This window comes from Rattus norvegicus, chromosome 9, assembly GCF_021556685.1.
Source record: "Rattus norvegicus strain SHRSP/BbbUtx chromosome 9, alternate assembly SHRSP_T2T, whole genome shotgun sequence".
Lineage (NCBI taxonomy): Eukaryota > Metazoa > Chordata > Mammalia > Rodentia > Muridae > Rattus > Rattus norvegicus.
Genome location: NC_141542.1, coordinates 129371012 through 129394056, shown reverse-complemented (window position 1 = coordinate 129394056; position 23045 = coordinate 129371012). Strand labels below are relative to the sequence as shown.

At 40.2% G+C, this 23045-nt stretch overlaps 1 protein-coding gene and 1 pseudogene across 1 annotated transcript; both read right to left on the bottom strand.

Annotated features, from left to right (window-relative positions):
* Positions 1-4867: 4867 nt before the first annotated feature.
* On the bottom strand, positions 4868-6556 carry LOC148003921 (uncharacterized; annotated as a pseudogene).
* A 1298-nt stretch (positions 6557-7854) lies between these two features.
* On the bottom strand, positions 7855-21670 carry Zfp1007l1 (zinc finger protein 1007 like 1). Its single transcript, XM_087569093.1, has 3 exons — positions 21550-21670; positions 8111-8237; positions 7855-7919 (listed from the first exon to the last, which is right to left on the bottom strand). Exons 1-3 carry the CDS (start codon positions 21607-21609, stop codon positions 7855-7857), a joined length of 252 nt encoding a protein of 83 aa, XP_087425219.1. The 5' UTR covers positions 21610-21670.
* Positions 21671-23045: the final 1375 nt, after the last annotated feature.

Sequence of the window (23045 nt, the reverse complement as noted above, 5' to 3'; positions counted from 1 at the left end):
TACCTACTTATTAACCCTTTCTTAAGTGGATTTCCTTGTTTTGGTTTAAAATGATTTCTGAAGTGGCCTGCTTCTGTTAGCACCCTAAACTGACATTATTGAAGGTGTTTCCAGAAAGACCTATTCTGAAAGCTATTTGGTGTCTACTAATGGACTTAGTGCAGTTCTTTCTGTTTAGAAACACTCTACCCCTGATCTTAAAGAAAACAAAACAAAACAAAAACAAACCTGCATTAATACTTAGCCATTGGTAAGCCACTGAGCTGATGTGCAGCAGGGCAGGGCAGAATATGATAGGGGTGAATGGAATTTCCCCTCTGCCCTCTGAAGATTTTCTGGAATAAAATGATTAAAATAAATTACATGGGAGAAAAGTGTGTTAATGCATTACTGTCCTTAAGTACAGCCCAACATGGTTCAGAAGCATTGGGCCCCGGTCTTTCTAGGGGAAATGAAATACAGAAAATGTAAGGAAACAGCATGCTGGGGCTTTTCTTGTTGTTGTTGAGCTTTTTTGTTTTTTAGAACAAATAGTAAAAATCATTTAGGGAAAGTTGGAAGTTTGAAGGCTATACAATAGTTTGGGATAACATGTATTTACTCTGCAAACTTGGTGGGAAATATTGTGTCCAATGTTGGAGAACCACTCACCCGAGGCTCCATTACAACATCTGATGCAAATCTGACAGAGGCTGAGGTCAGTTAGAGGGACACTAGTTGCACTGTGCCTGTCTTCTAGCTCTTAATTGCTAAATCACAACCTGTATTTTTTTTTTTAAACAGCATCTATTGTTTGTGATAGTCCTTACCAGGTAATGTGATACAATTTTAAAACATGTGTTCCTTTCTTCAAGAGAAGCAGTTTTGGGGCTAAGGAGAAGGCTCAGTGGTTAAGAGCACAGACTACCATTGAAGAGGACCAAGGCCTGGTTCCCAGCATCCAGATTGGAAGGTTCACAGCTGCTTCTAACTCCAGCTCTAGGGGACCAGATGCTTCAAGTCTCTGAGGGTGCCTCACACTCCCACACATACTAAAAATAAATATTAAAAAAAAAGAAAAAGCTGTTGTCAGCTTGCCTTCATAGTCCATTTTATGTATTGTTTTTAAAAACAGATAAAAAGGTGGGTTGGATATTAGCAATGTTCAGAGTTATCAAGACCAAGTGAAAAGGGTGTCATTGAAACAACCCAAAATGTTGACTGCTAGAGTTGTCTTAGTCTCAATCTCTCATCATTCCTAATGATGTGTGTGTGTGGAGGAGGGGGATCGTGTTTACCAGTGCACACTTACTGTTGTCCCTTATCCTGCATAGGCTCTCTAATAACACTAACACCAGACATAGTAACTAATGTTTATTTGGTGTCCATTAGGTGACAGGGCCTGCACAGTCTTACACATTTCACCCCTAGTTTTACAGTAATCCCGAATGGTATGTGCTATTTAGTCAGTTTTACAGTTGAAGGTTCTAAGATGCTGTCTAGCACTCCATTGTGACTCAGAGCTGGAATCTTTGTCGCTCAATATTGAATGATAAGTGTTGTGTTGTTTACTGCTTATTCTGTCTCGAGCAGGCTCGCCATCCTAGGAGTAATAAACTGATATTTGTTACACAAAACTTTAGTCTAAATATCTAAAGAAGCATTATCTTATACAGGCATGAATTTAAACATCTCTCGACAGCCAAAATTGACACAAATATTTAGTGAAGAAAAAAAAAATCATTGCATGTTGCAGGTCGCCACCACTGCAGCCGGGGGTATGGGGTAGCTTGGGGTGTTCATGTAACATGTACCCTAGCCTCAGTGACATACCTAAAAAAAAAAAGACATTTGAGGACAAAGGAAGCATATAATGCTGACTTCTTGTGAAAGTACATGTGGTTAATCAAGAAGATAGGCATACAATTTCATTTTGTAAAGTTTTATAAAGGAAAGTAAACTAAGTACTGCCTGGGAGTTAGTGCTGTGCAGAGCACTCAGGCTTCTCTATGATTCTGCCTTCTTCTCAGCACCTCACAGCCAACAGCTGCCTCCATTACACCAAGTCATTAAAAGGAGTTTCCTTTGAGATTTCAAGATACCTCAGAAAAGACCTTGGTAGACATTTTAACGTTACTTTATTTTCAAGATACAGGTATCTAAATGCACTGAGACCATTAAGAAACTCACCAACGTAGATTAACATTGCTGTTACTGAGTTGCAGCTATACAAGGCCACCTCCTTATCACTTTATGGCGATGGAGGACTTTTATTATTCTTGTAAAATATACATAATATGAAAGCTATCATTTTTATCTAAGTTGATAGTTGAGTGGCATGAAGTACATTCACTGGATTGTGGGATTATGATTCCCATGCATCACAATTCTTTTACCATTTCAAACTGAAATTCTATATTCAATAAATACCAGATCTTCACTTCTCCCTCTCAAAGCCCTTGGCAACCACCATGCTGCTTTCCAGTGCTTCCAATTTGTTGTCTCTAGGCTCCTTGTACAAATAACATCATATAGTATTTGTCTCTTGGCAACTGGGTTATTTCTTTCTGTGTAAATTCCTTGGGGCATCTATGTTCTGGCATGTGCCACAGCTTTTCGTCTGAATTATGTTCCATTTGTATACAGTGTGTTCATATATGTTCATGCATCTCGAACAATTGTTGACCTCAGGTAATATCTACCTTGTTTTTGAAGCTGGGTCTCTCACTTGAGATAAATAATTTAGGCTAAGCTGTCTTGACAATGAATGCCAGGCACCAGCTCACCAGAGTTGGTTTTACTGGCAGAACATATATATATGCCTCAGTGGTATTTTGCAGTTTTGTCATGTGCGTCTGTGTGACTCTGTGTGTTCCTAAATCCAGCTTGGATCTAAAGCTTTCAAAAATGTCTTAATACTTATTATACAGAATAATGGGATTATAGGGTGTCCATGCATTATGTAATGTATTTTGACAATATTTCCCCTTAATTTCTCTTGGGATTGCATTGAATCAGTAGATTGATTTTGGAAGTATGGCCATCCCATGAACATGCAAGGTCTTTCCATCTTCTAGTGTCCTCTTTTAACTTTATTCAGTATCTATAAAGATTTCATTATAGAGGTCTTTCACATCCTTGGTCAGATTTAATTCAAGAGATTTTAGGGGTGGGGAGCTTGGATTTTTACGTTGTTTTGAATGGGATTATTTCCCAGATTTGTTTCTCAATATATTTTTACTGGTTGATAAGGCTACTGCTTGACATATATATTATTATGGTGAGATGTGTTTCTTATATTCTGAGTTTCTATGGGATATTTGACATGATTGAAATGTTATGATTTCTATTCTATCAAAAAACAAGAGATTAGAGAAATTTATAAAGTTTATTGACATATTGAGCCAGCACTACATGTCTGGATTAAACCAGTTTGACCATGGTAATTTTTTGATTTATTTTTGAATAGTTTGCAGGATTTTTTTTTTTTCATTCTTTTTTTCGGAGCTGGGGACAGAACCCGGGGCCTTGCGCTTCCTAGGCAAGCGCTCTTACCACTGAGCTAAATCCCCAAACCCTGCAGGTAATTTTTTAAAAAATTTTGCATATTTTATGTTGGAGATTGGTCTGTGTTTATCTGGTTTCAGTATTAGGCTAATACTAACTTCATAAAGAGTTTGGTAATGTAACCTTCCTTTGCTATTTAATAGCATAGTTTGAGAAGGATTTGTGTTAGTATTTAATTGAAGGTCTGGTAATTTTATTTGGTAAATATTTGACCACAACTTCACTTGTACTGCTTTCTACAAAGCTGCTCAATTTATTTATTTATTTATTTATTTTTTAGATCTTCACGATTTACTTTTGGTAGGTTATATACATCCAGAAATCTATGTGCTTTATTTTAGAGTTTTCTATTTATTGGAATAAATGATTTCTAAGATAAGACCTAATGATTTTTCTGAATTTCATTAATGTAGTAACAAGTGTCCTTACCCCTCAATCTATTTAAGTTGAAGCTTTTCAACTTGTTTTTGTATTTGAGGATTTTATGAATACTATATATCATTTTCATCCCTCCCTGTACCACAGCCAACCTCCTCCCATTTCCTTCCCCAAATTCACACTCTTTCCTAACCCCCTAAAACTAAACGCCAACCTAACCCTACCTGTCCAGTCCCTAACCTTAACCCACACTGCCCCCCCAACACTTTAACCCTAACCCCTAACTTTCTAGCACTAACTGCACACCCAACCACACTATTCATAATCCCTACCCTTCTAACTCAGCTCGTTTCCAATAGACTCCTGGCATTTACTTTGACCATGTTTTTGAATTGTTAGGTATTTATGCAGATTTCACAAAGACTTTACCGCACTGAGCCCATTTATAAGGCTTTTCTCAAGAATGTTATTTTCTGCATTCACAGGGTTTCAGTGAATGGAAGTATGAACACTTTTGTTATAAGGAGATATAGAAATGTGCAAAGGCTTCACCATATTGAGTACATTCACAGTTTCTCTCTAGTGTAGTATCTTTTATGCTGTTTGTGTTAATTTGGGTTTTAATGCTGTGAAAAGATACCATGACCAAGGCAACTCTTAGAAAGGACATTTAATTGGGGGGAGGGGAGGTATACAGATTCAGAGGTTCAGTCTATTATCAAGGTGGAAGGAATGTCAGTGTCCAAGCAGACATGGTGCTGGAGGAGAGAGTTCTACATCTTGATCAGAAGGCAGCCAGAAGACGCTTCTGCCCTGGGTAGAGTTTAAGCATGGGGTCTCAAAGCCCATCCCCCCCCCACAGTGACATACTTCCTCAAAGGCCACATCTACTCCAAAAAGGCCATACCTCCTAACACTGCCACTTGCCATGGGCCAAGTATATTTAAACCACCATACCTTTGAAGATCACAGTAAAGGCTTTACTACATTGGTTACATTCATAGGGTTACTCTTTAGTATGTATGTGTTCTTTTATGTAGTTGGAGGTGGCTTGATCGTGAAAAGGCTTTACCACATTGCTTACATTCGTAAGGTTTCACTCCAGTATGAATTCTTTCATGCCTTTTAAGGTCATTCTGACATACAAAGGCTTTACCACAGTGCTTACATCCATAAGGTTTCACTCCAGTATGTATTACTTTATGTGTTCGGAGACTAGCGTTACATACAAAGGCTTTACCACATTCATTACATTTGTAAGGTTTCTCTCCAGTATGTGTTCTTTTATGTTTTTTAAGATCATTCTGACATACAAAGGCTTTACCACATTGATCACATTCATAGGGCTTCTCTCCAGTATGTATTCTTTTATGTACTTGGAGATGACAACGATGTGCAAAGGCTTTACCACATTGATCACATACATAGGGCTTCTCTCCAGTATGTATTCTTTTATGTACTTGGAGATAACTATGATATGCAAAGGCTTTACCACATTGATCACATTCATAAGGTTTCTCTCCAGTATGTGTTATTCCATGCGTTTTGAGATGACTCTGTCGGGCAAAGGCTTTACCACACTGATTGCATTTGTAGGATTTTCTTCCAGTATGTATTATTTCATGCCTTCTAAGAGTACGATGATGTGCAAAGGCTTTGCCACATTGATCACACACATAGGGCTTCTCTCCAGTATGTATTGTTTTATGTACTTGGAGATAACGATGAGATTTAAAGGCTTTACCACACTGATTGCATTCATAGGATTTCTCTCCAGTATGAATCCTTTTATGACTTTGAAGTTCATTACGGCATGTAAAGGCTTTACCACATTGCTTACATTTATAGAGTTCCTCTCTAGTATGTGTGCTTTTATGTGTTTGGAGATGACTGTTTTGTGAAAAGGCTTTACCACATTGATTGCATTTGTAGGGTTTTTCTCCAGCATGCATCATTTTATGCGTTCGAAAATTACGGTGATGTGCAAAGGCTTTATCACATTCATTACATTTGTAGGGTTTCTCTCCAGTATGAATTCTTTCATGCCTTTTAAGATCATTCTGACATACAAAGGCTTTACCACATCGATTACATTCATAGGGCTTCTCTCCAGTATGTATTCTCTTATGTACTTGGAGATGACTACAATGTATAAAGGCTTTACCACACCAATCACATTCATAGGGCTTCTCTCCAGTATGTATTCTTTTATGTACTTGGAGATAACTATGATATGCAAAGGCTTTACCACACTGATCGCATTTGTAAGGTTTCTCTCCAGTATGTGTTATTCCATGCGTTTTGAGATGACTGAGTCGTGCAAAGGCTTTACCACACTGATTGCATTTGTAGGATTTTCTTCCAGTATGTATTAGTTTATGCCTTCCAAGATTACAACGACGTTCAAAGGCTTTACCACATTGATTGCATTTGTAGGGTTTTTCTCCAGTATGAATTCTTTCAAGATTTTGAAGCTGAGAATCGTATGTAAAGGCTTTATCACGTGGCTTACATTCACAGAGTTTCTCTCCAGTATGTGTGCTTTTATGTCTTTGGAGATGACTATGTTGTGCAAAGGTTTTACCACACTGAGTATTTTCAGAGGGTTTCTCTCCAGTATGACATCTTTCATGCCTGCAAAGATAGATAGTTGGCACATGGGAAAGCTTTACCACATTCACTAAACTAATGAATCTAATAAATGGAAATTAATTTTATAATTTGGTCTAATTGTAAAGAAGAATCACATCTTAAGGTTGTATCACTTTGTTTACACTCATGGTTTCCCATTCACTATGGGTTGGTAAAAGTGTTATTACATGGCTCACATTTGTACCATCCTCTATCTCTATGAGATTTCTCATATATTTGAAGAGAAATGGAAGAGCTCAGAGCTTTACCACATTGAGTACATTCATATGCTTTCCTTTATTGTGAAATACACTACATTTGCATACCACATCGGCCAAGTGAACCAGGACAAACAGAAAGGGATTTCCACAATCCTAGTATTCATAGGGATTTTCTGCTAGGTGAGTTTATGGATATATTCCCAATGAAGTTGGGAAACCAACTAATTATAAACTTATATCACACTGAGAAAGTCTGCTCAAATGTGGACTGCTACATATATCTTAATTGTTCTGGGGGTGGGGGGCATTGCTTCTTTCCATATCCTTGTGCTCACATGACTTGTATCCATTGTGATACAAGATATAGCTGTTAAAATAACAAAAGAAAGATTTCCACATTGAATTCACACAGTTTGACTTTCTGTTCATCATAGACATCTGGTATAAGAATTAAGGTTGCTCTTCAACAACATTCTTGACTCTCATAAACTATCCATTTCACTTAAACTTAACAGTGTTAGTATATGAGTAATCAGCTTTACTATGAAACAGTTGCCTATTACAAACAAAAACTTATCACCTACTCTGTGTGTGTGGGTGTGTGTGTGGGTGTGTGTGTGTGTGTGTGTGTGTGTGTGTGTGTGTGTGTGTGTGTGTTATGAGACTAAACAGACTGGCAGGTATATACAGTAGCTGTAATGTGGCTATGATTCAAATGGTAAGGCTAAGGCATTGTTTCTTTGTCTTCTTTCTTAGAGGAATGCCTTGCAAAAAACAAGTCAGACACCTGACATTGAGGTACATGGATTTGTGAGAATTTAATAATCAATACACTTAAAGAAGTGCTTTTTTTTTTTACACTGTTGCTTTTCTTGTTTTTTTTGTTTTTTTTTTTTTTTTTGTTTTTTTTTTTTTGTTTTTTCCGGAGCTGGGGACCGAACCCAGGGCCTTGCGTTTGCTAGGCAAGCGCTCTACCACTGAGCTAAATCCCCAACCCCCACTGTTGCTTTTCTTTAAAAGTTCCAGGACATACTAACATTTCTTCAGAGGCATATTCATACCAACTTGCACATGAAAATTACCTTCCATGTCTTCTGAAGCTTTGAAAATGTTCTTCAATACTATGGTCTCCCCAATTGTAACCTAAAATACAATACCAGAAAATGTATGATATATTATTGGAAATTAGGCAACATTTAAGTTACTATCTTCAGTGAACCTGATTTTTTCACCTCATTCTTCTTTATTCTCAACTGAAGTTACAGAAAAGCAACAGTAACAAAGGAACATTTGTTTCCTTATTTTAAAAACTGAAAGAAAATTCACTGTCGTACCTATAGCAGTGAGGTTCCTGTAGGTCTCCTGCATCACATCTTTGTAGAGACTCTTCTGTGAAGGATCCAGCAAAGCCCATTCTTCTCGGGTGAAGTTCACATGTACATCATCATAGGTCAGTACATCCTGAAATATCCCATACATTTGTAAAACAGTAACCATGATACCGATATCACTGTAAATGTATGCTTCTGGTGCTTGCCCCACTTATTTCTTGACCCAGATGTTCTAATGTTAATTACCAAATCATCTTAGAAGTAAACTGAGTAATAAGGTTCACTTCTGTCATTTCTTTGCTCTTTGAGTAGGATATAGCCTTGCAAGAGAAATGCTAATTAATGGGGGGGGCGGGCGGGCAGTACTGAGCATACAGAGAAATTGTATGAACAATTACTAACTGAAAAAAATATCAAGTGAGCAATAGGCTTATGTATTTAATCCAAGCACTGAGGAGGCAGAGGCAGGTATATCTGAGGTCTATCCAGGACAGCCAGAGGTACATATTAAGACCCTGTCTCCCCTATGAAAAATCAATCAAACAAACAAGAAAGATAGAAAGGACTCAGAGGTTTTTACTAGAGTTCCTACAAAGAATTACATTCACTGAAGTTCTGTATTCTTCTTCCAGAATCTTTAGGTGGCCCAGTTTAAACTGTAACAATAATGAGATCTTACTAAAAGGGAATGAATATTTAAACAGATAAAAATATTGGCAATATAAATGTTGATCCTAAATAAGCAACATAGGACAGGAGCTGGCTCATCACTGAAGAGTTTTTGCTGGTCTTAAAAATAATTGGCCTCAATTGCCAGTAGTTAGAAGTGAGCTTTACAACTACTGATTACTCCAAGTTCAGGAATTCTGAAGCCATTTCCTGACTACTATGGGGATTAGGCATACATGATGTGCATATTCATTCATACAGGCAAAATATACATATTCATTAAAATAAATCAACACAAACGCAACAGGTAGGAAAAATGTCATATATCTGCAATCCAATGACTCAGAAAGCTCAGGCAATATAGCCAGGCAGTATGAATGTCATGAATACATGCCACCTGAGAAACAGAATATGCTCTCTGTCAAATTTCAAAATTCAAAACGTGGATGAAGATCAACACAGCAGCATATGCTTGACATGTGCCAAAACCCACAGTCCAACCCATCAGCCAATAATATAAAAACGAACAAACAAACAAACAAACAAACAAACAAAGAGAAAGCTGGGCATGTTGGCCCACATTGAATCCTGGCACTCTGGAGCCAGAGGCAGGTGGACCATTTACGTTTGAGGCCACACGTTCTACATACCTACTTTCAGGGCACCCAGGGCTACATAGAGAAACTTTCTCCTCAAAAAAACAAAAAAAAAAAAAATTAAAATTATAAAAAACACCAAGCTTGCAAAATACCTTAGCACTGAATAGCAATTGCTTCAACTGCATCTTATGTGATTTAGGGTTAGAGTCTATAATGCTGAAGGGAAGACAACACGTGAAGGAAGCTGACTAATCAGGTACAACCAATACACAATACACACACACACACACACACACACACACACACAAACACCACACAGGAATTGGGTTGAGTCTATAGACACTCAAATGCCATCCCCAGTAACTAATCATGTAGAAAGGTTCCTCCTACAAAAGCAGTTGTATTTAGAGAACTGAGTTGGCCAGAGCAAGGCTGACTCCTACATGACAGGTTGTAAACTGACAGGTTGGGAAACTAGGCCTAAGTTTCTGTTTCCCAGAACTGGAAAAGTCCAAACAAGTCAATTCTAGGAAAACCATCCCTCACAGGCAGCTAATCAGGAGCTTCCCATGACCCTAATAGCCTGCAGCAGCCCATACACTCTTCAAATGCCCCAAATCACTTCTGACACTCTTGATTGCCACATCTTGTAAAATCAGAAAGCAAGTTATATCTTTCCAACATACAAAGGCACAGAATACCCCTCCCCATTCCAGTAGAGAGGAATGTGTACATAGTGAGGGAAGATTGGACCAAAGCAAGAAACCCAGTAGGACAAACACCAAACCCTGCAGCTCTGTCTCAGACACAAGGAGCCTTCATTTCAAAAGGCTTAGATTGCCCTATCCCTGCAACTTCTCATACATCTCTCAGTTTAGATCTTTGAACTCCCTATATGCAGCTCTCCATGACAGGTGTCTCATAACTTGGGTATCTCTAGATCTTGTGGTCTCAAATGCAACTCAGGCTTCATCCTCAGATTCTTCCCATGCACTCTCACAGTGTCCTCCCTCACTGGGGCTCTGACTCTGCCAAACATAGATGGCTGGAACAGTGCTGAACTGAAACCACGGGGGAAGAAGCCATAACCTTATTTTTCCATATTTCTTATTTCCAGAACTTGGGTGCCACGCTTGGACCTGTAGTAGCAGGTTTTATATGAAGTTCCTTCCTGGGTCTAGGAATGACTTTGCCAACTCCCCCTTCCATTAACTCAAGGCTTATCAGGAGGGACTTTTTCTGTTAATTCACCTTCTTAGGCTTCTGTAGTGAGCCATATTGGATTTGGGCCTGGCCATTTGTATAGCTCAAAGTGGCTATGTGACTCTTGGCCACACATACTCCTCTAACAGCCTCTCCCATGAATTTACGGCACAGGAAGATAACATTCATGGGATGCTTCAGCCTAAGCAAAAATCAGTTATCTCCTCAGTCAACATCCACCTGACCTCATCACCTGACCTCTTTGCCTCCAGCTATCACTGCCTATACCCTCATCTCCCCCTCCTTCATGTTTCACAAAGGTCACTCCCCCTACCTGAAAGCCTTAAAAGCTGTAACATTCATCCCAATAAACAAGACCTTGACAATAGAATCTTGATTGGTCTCCTTCTTCTCCTCACCCTCATTTGGCCCACAGGTAGAAAGCCTCTTCTGGACCCTGAATAACTGGGTCCCCGCTGGGGGGGGACAGGCTTCCAATCCTGAGCAAAGTCCTTCTCTTTAATGGTGATAATCTCTTTGAAAATTCATGCCTCTGTCTCAGCATTTGGCTGCCATGTGTAACTTCCCAGGGCTGCTTTTCTCTACAAACCACAGACTTTGCCTTTATTTCTGCTCAACTTGTTGTTTTTTTCCTGTAGTCCAGAATGAGTTACTAGTAATAATCATCTAACAGATTCAATATTTCACCTGAGAAATATAGCTAATTGTTTTTTAATTCGGCCTTACTCAATTTCTCAGAGCATGTGCAGAATATTGGAAATTGTTGAGGTCATAATCAGAATCTAAGGGGAGAGTCATCAATACAGACGAGTCTGGCCCATGCATGGTTAGACAGGGTCAGTGTGAGTGAGATGGCACGGAGTCAAACAGTGATCACCAAGAGCCTTCCCATCTTGTCTCTTCAGTAGCCTGCTGTATGACAAGAGTTGTCCAGAGAGAAAAGGGAGGCAGAATCCAGAATAATAACGTTCATTGCTCTCTGCTTTTTTTTTTTTTTTTCAGAGCTGGAAACCGAACCCAGGGCCATTCGTTTGCTAGGCAAGCGCTCTACAACTGAGCTAAATCCCCAACCCCGCTCTTTGCTTTTTAATTTCTCTCTGAAGATATCTGTTGGGAGGCCACCTACAGGAAGTACATTAAACACCATCTACCACAAACCTGACTGATCTCCCCCCTTCTATGCACAGCAAGTGCCCATTACTCACAGGCACAATAGTACTTTTCAAAGGAAGACATAGGGGGCAAGGTGGGATCCACTTCTCAGTTTGTCATGGGCCAGCCTATTTGTGGTTTGATGAAGCAAGATTTCTTCTTTTCAAAACAATAAAACATTTTTTGCTGTGTGCTAAGAAGCAGAACTTTTCCTCAGTACCTTCATTAACTTGAGTTTAGATACGACCACGAATAGAATCCCCATGATGGCACAGTGGCTGTATACGGACAAGTAGAGAAACCTCATTATCACATCTGCCCTGTCTCACTAGTGATGCCCTCATCATGTTATGATGTAGCAAGAAGGCCCTAATCAGACACTGTTGCTGTGTTCTTCAAACCCCCAGTCTCCACAGTCAAGAGCCCAACAAATCTATTTTCTTTTAAAAAAAAAATTGACCAGGCTTTGGCCAGAAAGTGAACTAAGATAGTAGTATCTTTTGTTTTGTTTTCTTGTCAACTTGAGTATAGAAACTTTAAGGGATGTAAATAGAGATTTAAAGGGTTTATTTAGGGCCAGTGAGATATCTCAGTGGGTTGATGATCTGAGTTTTAGACCCAGAATAGATATGGAGGAAGGAGAGAACTAACTTCTGAACGTTGTCCTCTTGTCTCTACATGTGCACTGTGGCACTCACATGTGTGCAAGTAGGTACATGCTCCCACACGAGTCAATAAATATTTTAAAGTTATTTTATTTTGCAATATTTAACTCAAAAATATTAATAAATATATTTATTGATTTCTACACTGTATCAAAAACACATGTAATACTGTATTCATTCAGTAATATTTAATTATTCTACTTCGGTTTCCAGTTTTGTATTAACTTTTCATGTGACTATTGGCTATACATATTTTTATAATTTCTACTGTCAATGTTGAGCCTCTTACAAGCATTCTAAAGTACATGGCTTTTGGTTCTGACCTATTGAAGGCTGTGACCATACCAACTAGAAAACAAGTTCAAACCACAGGCTTCCATTGACTGGGAAATGAGTCAAATCATAAACTTCTCCCTTATGATTGACTAAGAAATACATTTCTTCATTGATCCTATCATAACCTTCAAAATTTGAACAATTGCCACTTTCTTAATTGATGTTTAAAGTCAGTGTGCACTGACTTTCAACAGTTCCAACGTATGTTCCTTATACCTACTTATTAACCCTTTCTTAAGTGGATTTCCTTGTTTTGGTTTAAAATGATTTCTGAAGTGGCCTGCTTCTGTTAGCACCCTAAACTGACATTATTGAAGGTGTTTCCAGAAAGACCTATTCTGAAAGCTATTTGGTGTCTACTAATGGACTTAGTGCAGTTCTTTCTGTTTAGAAACACTCTACCCCTGATCTTAAAGAAAAACAAAACAAAACAAAAACAAACCTGCATTAATACTTAGCCATTGGTAAGCCACTAAGCTGATGTGCAGCAGGGCAGGGCAGAATATGATAGGGGTGAATGGAATTTCCCCTCTGCCCTCTGAAGATTTTCTGGAATAAAATGATTAAAATAAATTACATGGGAGAAAAGTGTGTTAATGCATTACTGTCCTTAAGTACAGCCCAACATGGTTCAGAAGCTTTGGGCCCCGGTCTTTCTAGGGGAAATGAAATACAGAAAATGTAAGGAAACAGCATGCTGGGGCTTTTCTTGTTGTTGTTGAGCTTTTTTGTTTTTTAGAACAAATAGAAAAAATTATTTATGGAAAGTTGGAAGTTTGAAGGCTATACAATAGTTTGGGATAACATGTATTTACTCTGCAAACATGGTAGGAAATATTGTGTCCAATGTTGGAGAACCACTCACCCGAGACTCCATTACTACATCTGATGCAAATCTGACAGAGGCTGAGGTCAGTTAGAGGGACACTAGTTGCACTGTGCCTGTCTTCTTGCTCTTAATGGGTATATCACAACCTGTATTTTTTTTTAACAGCATCTGTTGTTTGTGACAGTCCTTACCAGGTAATGTGATACAATTTTAAAACATGTGTTCCTTTCTTCAAGATAAGCAGTTTTGGGGCTGGGGAGAAGGCTCAGTGGTTAAGAGCACAGACTACCATTGAAGAGGACCAAGGCCTGGTTCCCAGCATCCAGATTGGAAGGTTCACAGCTGCTTCTAACTCCAGCTCCAGGGGACCAGATGCTTCAAGTTTCTCAGGGTGCCTCACACTCCCACACATACTAAAAATAAATATTAAAAAAAAGAAAAAGCGGGCTGGAGAGATAGCTCAGCGGTTAAGAGCACCGGACTACTCTTCCAGAGATCCTGAGTTCAATTCCCAGCAACCACAATGTGGCTCACAGCCATCTTTAAAGAGATCTGATGCCCTCTTCTGGTGTATCTGAAGACAGCTACAGTGTACTTATATATAATAAAATGAATAAATCTTTAAAAAAAAATTTAAAAAAAAAAGAAAAAGCAGTTGTCAGCTTGCCTTAATAGTCCATTTTATGTATTTTTGTTTTTAAAAACAGATAAAAACAGTGTGTGTGTGTGGGGGGGGTAGGGATCGTGTTTACCAGTGCACACTTACTGTTGTCCCCTATCCTGCATAGGCTCTCTAATAACACAAACACCAGTGACAGAAATAGTAACTAATGTTTATTTGGTGTCCATTAGGTGACAGGGCCTGCACAGTCTTACACATTTCACCCCTAGTTTTACAGTAATCCTGAATGATATGTGCTATTTAGTCAGGTTTACAGTTGAAGGTTCTAAGATGCTGTCTAGCACTCCATTGGTGTGGGACTCAGAGCTGGAATCTGTGTCGCTCAGTATTAAATGCTAAGCGTTGTGTTGTTTACTGCTTATTCTGTGTCGAGGAGGCTCGCCATCCTAGGAGTAATAAACTGATATTTGTTACACAAAACTTTAGTCTAAATACCTAAAGAGGCATTGAGCTTATGCCAGCATGAATTTAAACATCTCTCGACAGCCAAAATTGACACAAATATTTAGTGAAGAAAAAAAAAAATCCTTGCATGTTGCAGTCCACCACCACTGCAGCCGGGGGTATGGGGTGGGTTGGGGTGTTCATGTAACATGTACCCTAGCCTCAGTGACATACCTTAAAAAAAAAGACATTTGAGGACAAAGGAAGCATCTAATGCTGACTTCTTGTGAAAGTACATGTGGTTAATCAACCAGATAGGCATACAATTTCATTCTGTAAAGTTTTATAAAGGAAAGTAAACTAAGTACTGCCTGGGAGTTAGTGCTGTGCAGAGCACTCAGGATTCTCTGATTCTGCCTTCTTCTCAGCACCTCACAGCCAACAGCTGCCTCCATTACACCAAGTCATTCAAAGGAGTTTCCTTTGAGATTACAAGATACCTCAGAAAAGACCTTGGTAGACATTTTAACATCACTTTATTTTCAAGATACAGGTATCTAAATGCACTGAGACCATTAAGAAACTCACCAACGTAGATTAACATTGCTGTTACTGAGTTGCAGCTACACAAGACCCAACCTCCTTAGACTTTATGGCGATGGAGGACTTTTATTATTCTTGTAAAATATACATAATATGAAAGCTATCATTTTTATCTAAGTTGATAGTTGAGTGGCATGAAGTACATTCACTGTATTGTGGGATTATGATTCCCATGCATCACAATTGAATAGTTTCAATAACTATTCAAACAAATAAATGAGATGTTGCACAAAATCGCTACATGAACTATATTATGCATTAAGCCTAAATAAACCAATGTATAAAAATATTAAATGTTTAAATGCTTTCTCCAAAGCAAAAATGAAAGTGTTACCATCTAAGTTACATAAGGCAGAGAAAACAAAGAGCCGAGTCAGTTATCTAAGACTTTTACATGTTTGTTCAACTCTAATTTATTTATTTATTTATTTATTTTTGGTTCTTGTTTTTCGGAGCTGGGGACCGAACCCAGGGCCTTGCGCTTCCTAGGTAAGCGCTCTACCACTGAGCTAAATCCCCAGCCCCTTCAACTCTAATTTATCGTTAGTATTTAAACTCAAACAAAACAGTCAGTGTGGTTCTTTTTTTCTTTTCATTTTTTCGGAGCTAGGGACCGAACCCAGGGCCTTGCGCTTGCTAGGCAAGCACTCTACCACTGAGCTAAATCTCCAACACCTTCAATCTGTTTCTTAACCTCGTTTTTACTTCTTCATGCAGTATGAATCATTGGCAGAGGGCTCTCATGCCATCCAAATAAAGCCACTTTCTGCATTTTTATAGCATACTACAATAGCACATTTGCTTCTCATCTATAACAACTCTTGCTACAGAAAGCTTGATATTTCATTTCTCTTCTCCACATAATGTTCTAAATAAATATTAGGAAAAAAAAAACCTTTGAAGGAGATTGTTTCAGCTGGATTCTCTGCTTTCTGCCCTTCTATACGAATTTGGCGGGAATTTGACCATGGACTAGTACTTAGGAAATAGGTTCAGGTAAGAATATTTTCATTTGGGCTAGTAACCTTCCTTTTCTCTTATCAAACTGATGAGCCCCTAGAAACAATGATCACAGGACTTTGTGCCTTGTTTGTTCCTTGACCTAGAATTGACCTTATTATTTGCTTGTACTAAAAATGGTAGAAAAGCAGACTGGGAAAAATAAACCCGCTTCAGCCTCAGCACTGGCTAGAATCATGCTATATATTGTCTAATTTTCTTTTTCCTTTCAATCCTCACTCCCTCCCTTGAGACCCTGTTGACTGACTGAGTTGACTTGGTCACCCTTCATTTTCAAGTGCTACCTACAATGTTGACAACATGGTTCACGCTCCCATATCCATCTGATAATAAGAGTGCATTAAAGGTTAAAGTTATATGGGAGAAAGAAATGGGTTGATAATGCTTAAGCTATAATTACATGCTGTTTTATGACCAATAAAGCACTGACTGTGAGAGTCTTTACAAGTGCATAATCCTTTATGCACTCCTTTAACCCAAGGCATCCTAGGTCGCCTAGAGGTACCTAGCTTGTCCTCAACAAATGAGCATTGATGTTATTTTCTTTTTTCTTTTTTTTTTTAAAGATTTATTTATTATGTATATACATGAGTACACTGTGGCTGTCTTCAGACACAGCAGAAGAGGGGATCAGATGGTTGTGAGCCACCATGTGGTTGCTGGGATTTGAACTCAGGTCCTCTGGAAGAACAGTCAGTGCTCTTAACCACTGAGCCATCTCTCCAGCCCGATGTTATTTTCATATTTAGGCAAGTATGAATACAACTGCAAGAAACATGAGCATTCTGGTACTTTTTAAAACTAATTTCAAGTGCATGGAAACTATACTGAGAAGACTGCTGGGATCCATGGCAATTCTGTCATTCTCATGAGAAGTAAGTGTTGGTATGAGGAACCGGCTTTATGGTTGCAGGTTGTCTCCAAACCCAGCGATAGCAGTGACTTCACCCAGAGGTGAAAAGGGACCTGTGCATCTGTTGTCATATATTTCCAGTGTCCTCCTAGTCCATCTCCCACTCTTGTCTGCAAGAAGTTATGTCCCTACCCAAATAAAAAGCCAACCCTTCCTGACCTTCACCCCTTCTTTCTCTTTTCCTCCTTTGTCTCCTCCCCTCCTTTGTGCATCCCCCATCCCCAGCACCAATGAAAGTCTCTCACGTGGAACCGTACTGGCCAGGTGTGGTCTGTCTGGGCACGAGCCTCGATTCCAATACAACACTCCATAGGATGAGGATTGCTTGGGTGTAGGTATTACGTACACATGTATCAGAATACACATGTTAAACATGCACAATTTTATATCAACTATAGAAACACAGTCTTAACTAGTTTTAGTAGGTATCTATGGAAAATCCCAACCTACTGCTATCAGACTTTAGTGCTAAGACACAATCCTGTGTCACATCCAGATTTATTGTCCAATTCTGGACCATGCTTTATTTTCACTCTTTTTGCTTTCTCAATTAAGTCATACTTATAAAGACCTTGTCTACGTGACCCTAAGAATGAATTCTGTGTCACTAAAGTCTACACTAAAGTCCTCTTTCTATGGCTTTGGACATTATTTCATATCAGTTTCAGTTTCGCACACATACTATATAGCTTGCTAAATGAATTATTATGTAGAATATCTTTTATCAAGTTATATAACTGTAAACAACACCATTATAGTGATGTTAATAAAGGAATGTTGGGTATGTTCAATTTGCAGCAAAATTCAAAATTTAAAGAAAACGTCTAATAATATATAACAGGACAGCTGATTTCAAAGCTATTTGCCATGTGAAAAAAACCTCAGAATCATCAACAGGATTATGAAGAAATAGTACACATTTTGGCACAGTGTAGATTCCATCTGTACTTATCAAAGAGCTACAATGATCAAAAGTTTTAGCACATTTGTGAAAAAAGGAGATGTAGAGAAAAAAAAGGCAAGAACATAAGCCCCAAATTATAGTCAAGTTTTAATCAAAAGACCTAAGGAAACTCAGTCAGGAAAAATGTGAACTTGACCAATATTACCTATGATTGCATGTGTATTCAAATGGAAAAAACACAGACGTCCCAACTCCCACAAGAATAACTCAAACTGACCACTAAACTGCTATATTTCTGACCCTCCGGCCACTACTGGCCCCACGCTCTAGAGCTCTCTGTGTGGAGGTGGTAAGAAAGGAGGGTTATGGCTCTGCAGCTACCAATGCCCCCGTGTGATCTCACACAAACCCAGCCCCCCCCCCCCAACCCACACACAAACGAAGGTTGAAGAATAACTTAATGTCTGCTTCCACATGATGCCATGTGGATTTTAGTAATGATGTAGAATCTGCCCTGCCCACCTACACCCCACCCTGCACACCTGAGAAACCTCTGCATCTCAGAAACTCCTTTTGGACTCTGGAACTGAATTTCCCTGAATCACTCCATTCACTGTGACTGCTGATAGTGGAAAGGTAAAAGGATTTTAACCAAGTATTGCCAAAGGATGATTCTCATAACCTCATCCCTATATTCTGTGTATATTTTGGAGAATTGTTTGTTAACTTGTGGCTTTGCTTTCTATGGCACTGTGGGGCATAAAAATTATGAAAAACAAACTCGAGGCAGCTGTATTAACCAGCAGTCCCCCTAAATCTAACTCTTGGCTTTGCATCTTCACTACCCCCAGCAGAGACTGTTCGACTCACACTGCTGGGGTACAAGGAACTAGATTCAAGGATCTTTTTCTCCTCCATCCTTGTTTCTCTCCTATCTGGTGTTAGGGGGTGAAACAAGGTTGGGGGGAGGGGGGCTGAGGAGGGGATTAAGAGTGGGGAAAAAGAAACCACAACGTAGCAAAGACCAGCAAAGATCCACTTAGTTGGGTCTAAAATGCTGAAAGAGGATCTAGCCTAGGTAGATTTTACAGTCCATGTATGCTGTCACCCTTAAGTTTGTTTTATGTTCAGGTTCCAGGTTTTTTTTTTTTCTTTTCTTTTTTTTTTCTTTCGGAGCTGGGGACCGAATCCAGAGCCTTGTGCTTGCTAGGCAAACGCTCTACCACTGAGCTAAATCCCCAACCCCCAAGTTTTTTTTTTCTTAAGATTTATTTTATTTATATGTTAGTACACCGTGGTTCCCTTCAGACACTTCAGAAGAGAGCATCCCATTACAGATGGTTGTGAGCCACCATGTTGTTGCTGAGAATAGGATCTCTGGAAGAGCAGTCAGTGCTCTCAACTGATGAGCCATCTCCCCAGCCCATTTTTTTTCCAGGTTAAGTTTTGAACAATTTAAATATAAACTGGAGGCTACAAGTCTGGCCACTTAGATAGGCCATTTACACAGCAAACATTTCCGGGATGTTTCTTAAGTACACCAGTGCCCTAAAACAGTAGGTTAGTGACAGTGTCCTAAGTGGAAGGTCTCAGATGAAGAAAAACATAGAAAAAGGAGAAGCTAGAAAGTATAAAAGCTGGGGTGGGGGTGGGGGTGTTTTAAGCTAAGACATTAAGAAGAATGTCACCTTGTATATGGTTTACATGAGGGAAATGGAAAGAAACCGGAGACATCTATGAAGTCAGCAGAAAGATTAAATTACAAAGTTAGCAGAAACATCATATAATGGGACACACTCAGGAAAAGTCTAATCAAACAGTGCTGCACAAGGAACTCAGTGTATTTCAAAAATATTCCTTACCAAGCCTGTAGTGGCCTTGGCACCCATAGCCCCACATGGTGGGGAGTGTTGTTGTAAAAATGTAAAAATAAAAGAGGGTATTGTTGGTCTTTTATCCCGCTAGGTATCTTGGCAGAAACATCCCAGCCGCACACGTTCCTACACTCAAACCCCCATATACAGAACACACAACACAATAATCATAGATCCAATTGGTAAGATATAAATGCCGACTTAAACATACACAGCCCGGTACCATCCATCCCTTTGGAACATTGATAACAACCTGTAAATACACAGAGCAGACTCTTAACATCACCTGCCATGGCTTCTCCCCCTCTCCTCTCTCCTCTCTCTTCCTTTCTGTCCTGGTCTCCTCCTCTTCCTTCAAACTTCTCTCCTGCCCATCCTTCCTTCTCCTCCAATGACAGGCCTCCTTCTATCCTGTACTTGCCCCTCACCTGTACTTTACAGATTCAATGGGGAGGTGGTTCAGGTGAAGTCACCTGAGTTCTGAGTGTGTGCCTAGGCAGCTGTCCTTGGGGCAGTGGAATTAGCATCAAAATACACAAAACTTCAGGGCAAACCACAACAGGCAAGAGTTGTTTCCTCAGAATCTTAAGCAACCCCTCCCAAATGCCCTGGCCCCAAGCATATTCCTGGTTTTAGGGGAGCTGTAGGATCTCTATAACCAGGGCCCCAGGGAAAGCTCCCAAGGACTAGGCCCTAGATGGTTACTGGCTCTGCCAAGCATGTCCCTGAGTTTCAGAAGGAGCTCAAACATGGGGACCTCAGGAAAAGGAGGGAAAGCATCCCTTGATCAGGCCAGCACTCAATAAACAGTGTTTGTTGTTGTTTTAACTTTTCTAGTGGTTGTCACTGGGTGTCATCTTGACCATGTGGCAGAACTATACTTTTCTCAAGAAGAAAACTAAACCTTTATGGCACACCAGGCCTTACTGTTGATTGTGATCCTGTAATGCCCCATTGATCAGCTTGTTAGAGGCCTGCTCTTTGATATGGAGATGGGCCTAGTGGCTGGTTGCAAATCAGGGTCTGGTGCCATATTTCTGGACAATCCTGGTGAACAAACTTGTGTATCCTAGCATCCTAATCTCTAACAGGCCTGGTTAGCTTACTACTTACACGTGGGGTGTTTTGCAGGCAGTCCTCTCTCAGCTAAATTCTACTTGGTGTGCCTTGCTATCTCCTAACCTTTAGCAAATCCTTTACAACATCAATTCTACTCTTTCATTACAGCTTGATATTGGATTGCTACCCAGCACATGAGATGCCTTCCACAACCTCCATAAAATAACTCCAAATGGATCTTACACCTTAATGTTAAATGCTAAGAACAGAACTTGTAGAAACTAGGCTTCTGAGTTTGGGATCACGCCAAGGATCTTTCCATACACAAGCCACATGCTCTGCACAGTTGCACCCCTACAGGGAAGTTATTCAGAAACTGCCTCTGGGTCCAGTGAGTGGCTAAGACCTCACAGGTACTGGCCAATTCCCACTCAGCCGGGGGTAAGACCCACCAGGCCAGCTTCCACAGCTCAGTCCCCGCCCCCCGCCCGCCGCGCCGCCCGCTGGCCGGGCCCGCCGGGTCTCTTACCCCTTTGTGGGCCATGACAATGTGCTCACCATGTCGCAACTGTGGAGCTTGCCTGAGCATGCCGCACAGAATCCAACCGCAGGACACAAAGCACAGCAGCCAGGACCATTTAAGAAGGCTTAGCAACAAAGCGAATCCTGCAACAAGGCACCCGGAAAAGCCCGCCTTCTCTTCTGATTGGCAGGTCCATTGAAGGATCTGATTGGCCAGTCGTCTTGAGTGACTTGAGAACCTCCATAAGAGTTAGAGTGAGGTGAAGATACACAGTTCTTGGCCTCAGCTTCAAGCCCAGGGCCACACCATTTCCAGATCTACAGATTTGCATTTCAGTAGCACTTGTGCCTGTCCTCCAATAGCTACTCATCTGTCTCCCCGCCCAGCCCCAGGAAGTACCCACCAGGCCACCTACCACGGCTCAGCCTATTACTCCTCCCTTTTGCGGGCAGTGACCCTGTGCTCACCAGGTCCTCACTTCAACCTGAACTCAGCTCACAACATTCAATAGTCTCTTTCCTTTCCTCCTCCTGGCATCAAGGTATACAGCGTGCATAACCCCTGGTACTCAACTTGCAGTGGGGTTATTAATCTGTCCCACAAGTGGAAGGGTGCCCAAGATATTAACAATTAAAGAGAGATTTGAGGAAACAAGAGTTTTGTTTTGTGGCTGTTGGGATTCAGTCCCTACAATCAGCTGATCTTCATATATTTAACACACCAAAGCTGTCTGGGCCTCCAGGTTCTCCCAGCACTCCTCAGTCCCCACCTGTAACAGGGCATGTCTGGCATACCCCACCTTGTACCTTGAACTTTCCAGTGCAGGGACCGAGTTTTCCCTTCCCCAGAACCTCTTCTTATACAATCCAGAAATTTTGTACTCTTTCTCTTTCTGTTTCTCTGCCTCTCTCTCCCTCCCCCTCACCTTTCCATCCTTCCCTCTCTTCCCTCCACCTTCCCTCTCATTCCCCCGCCATACATCATTTTTCTCTCCCTGCTTTCCTTGCTCACTCTTTCTCTCTTTCTCCCCAACCTTCGTTATCCTTACTCCCCATATCGACTTTTCTGACCACTTTGGGACTAGTGAACTCCTATCCTTGGGATCAGTGAGCCCACTAGAGAATTCCCCCCAATAAACACTCTAATTTGGCATGTGTTGAATCCTTCTCGCTGGGCTTAGGTAAACTGCAGCTAGTTTTCACTGGTAGGTATGGGAACCCTGGGAGACAAACCTTGAGGAACACTAGTGTTAGCCAGCACATCCTCTTCAGTGGTAAGATAAGCACACATTCACACACAGAACTGTTTTAGTAAAGGTTCTCTAGATGAACAGACCTGATAGGACGAATCTCTGCAGGTTGAAAGCAGATTTATTAGAATTTTCACATCGTTAGTCCAACGATGGCTAACGTGGCATGTATAGGGGTAGGGAAACCTATACGTGAACATAGCCAGACTCCTTCAGTAAAATCCCAGGGTTTATTTTCTTGAAGGATATCATT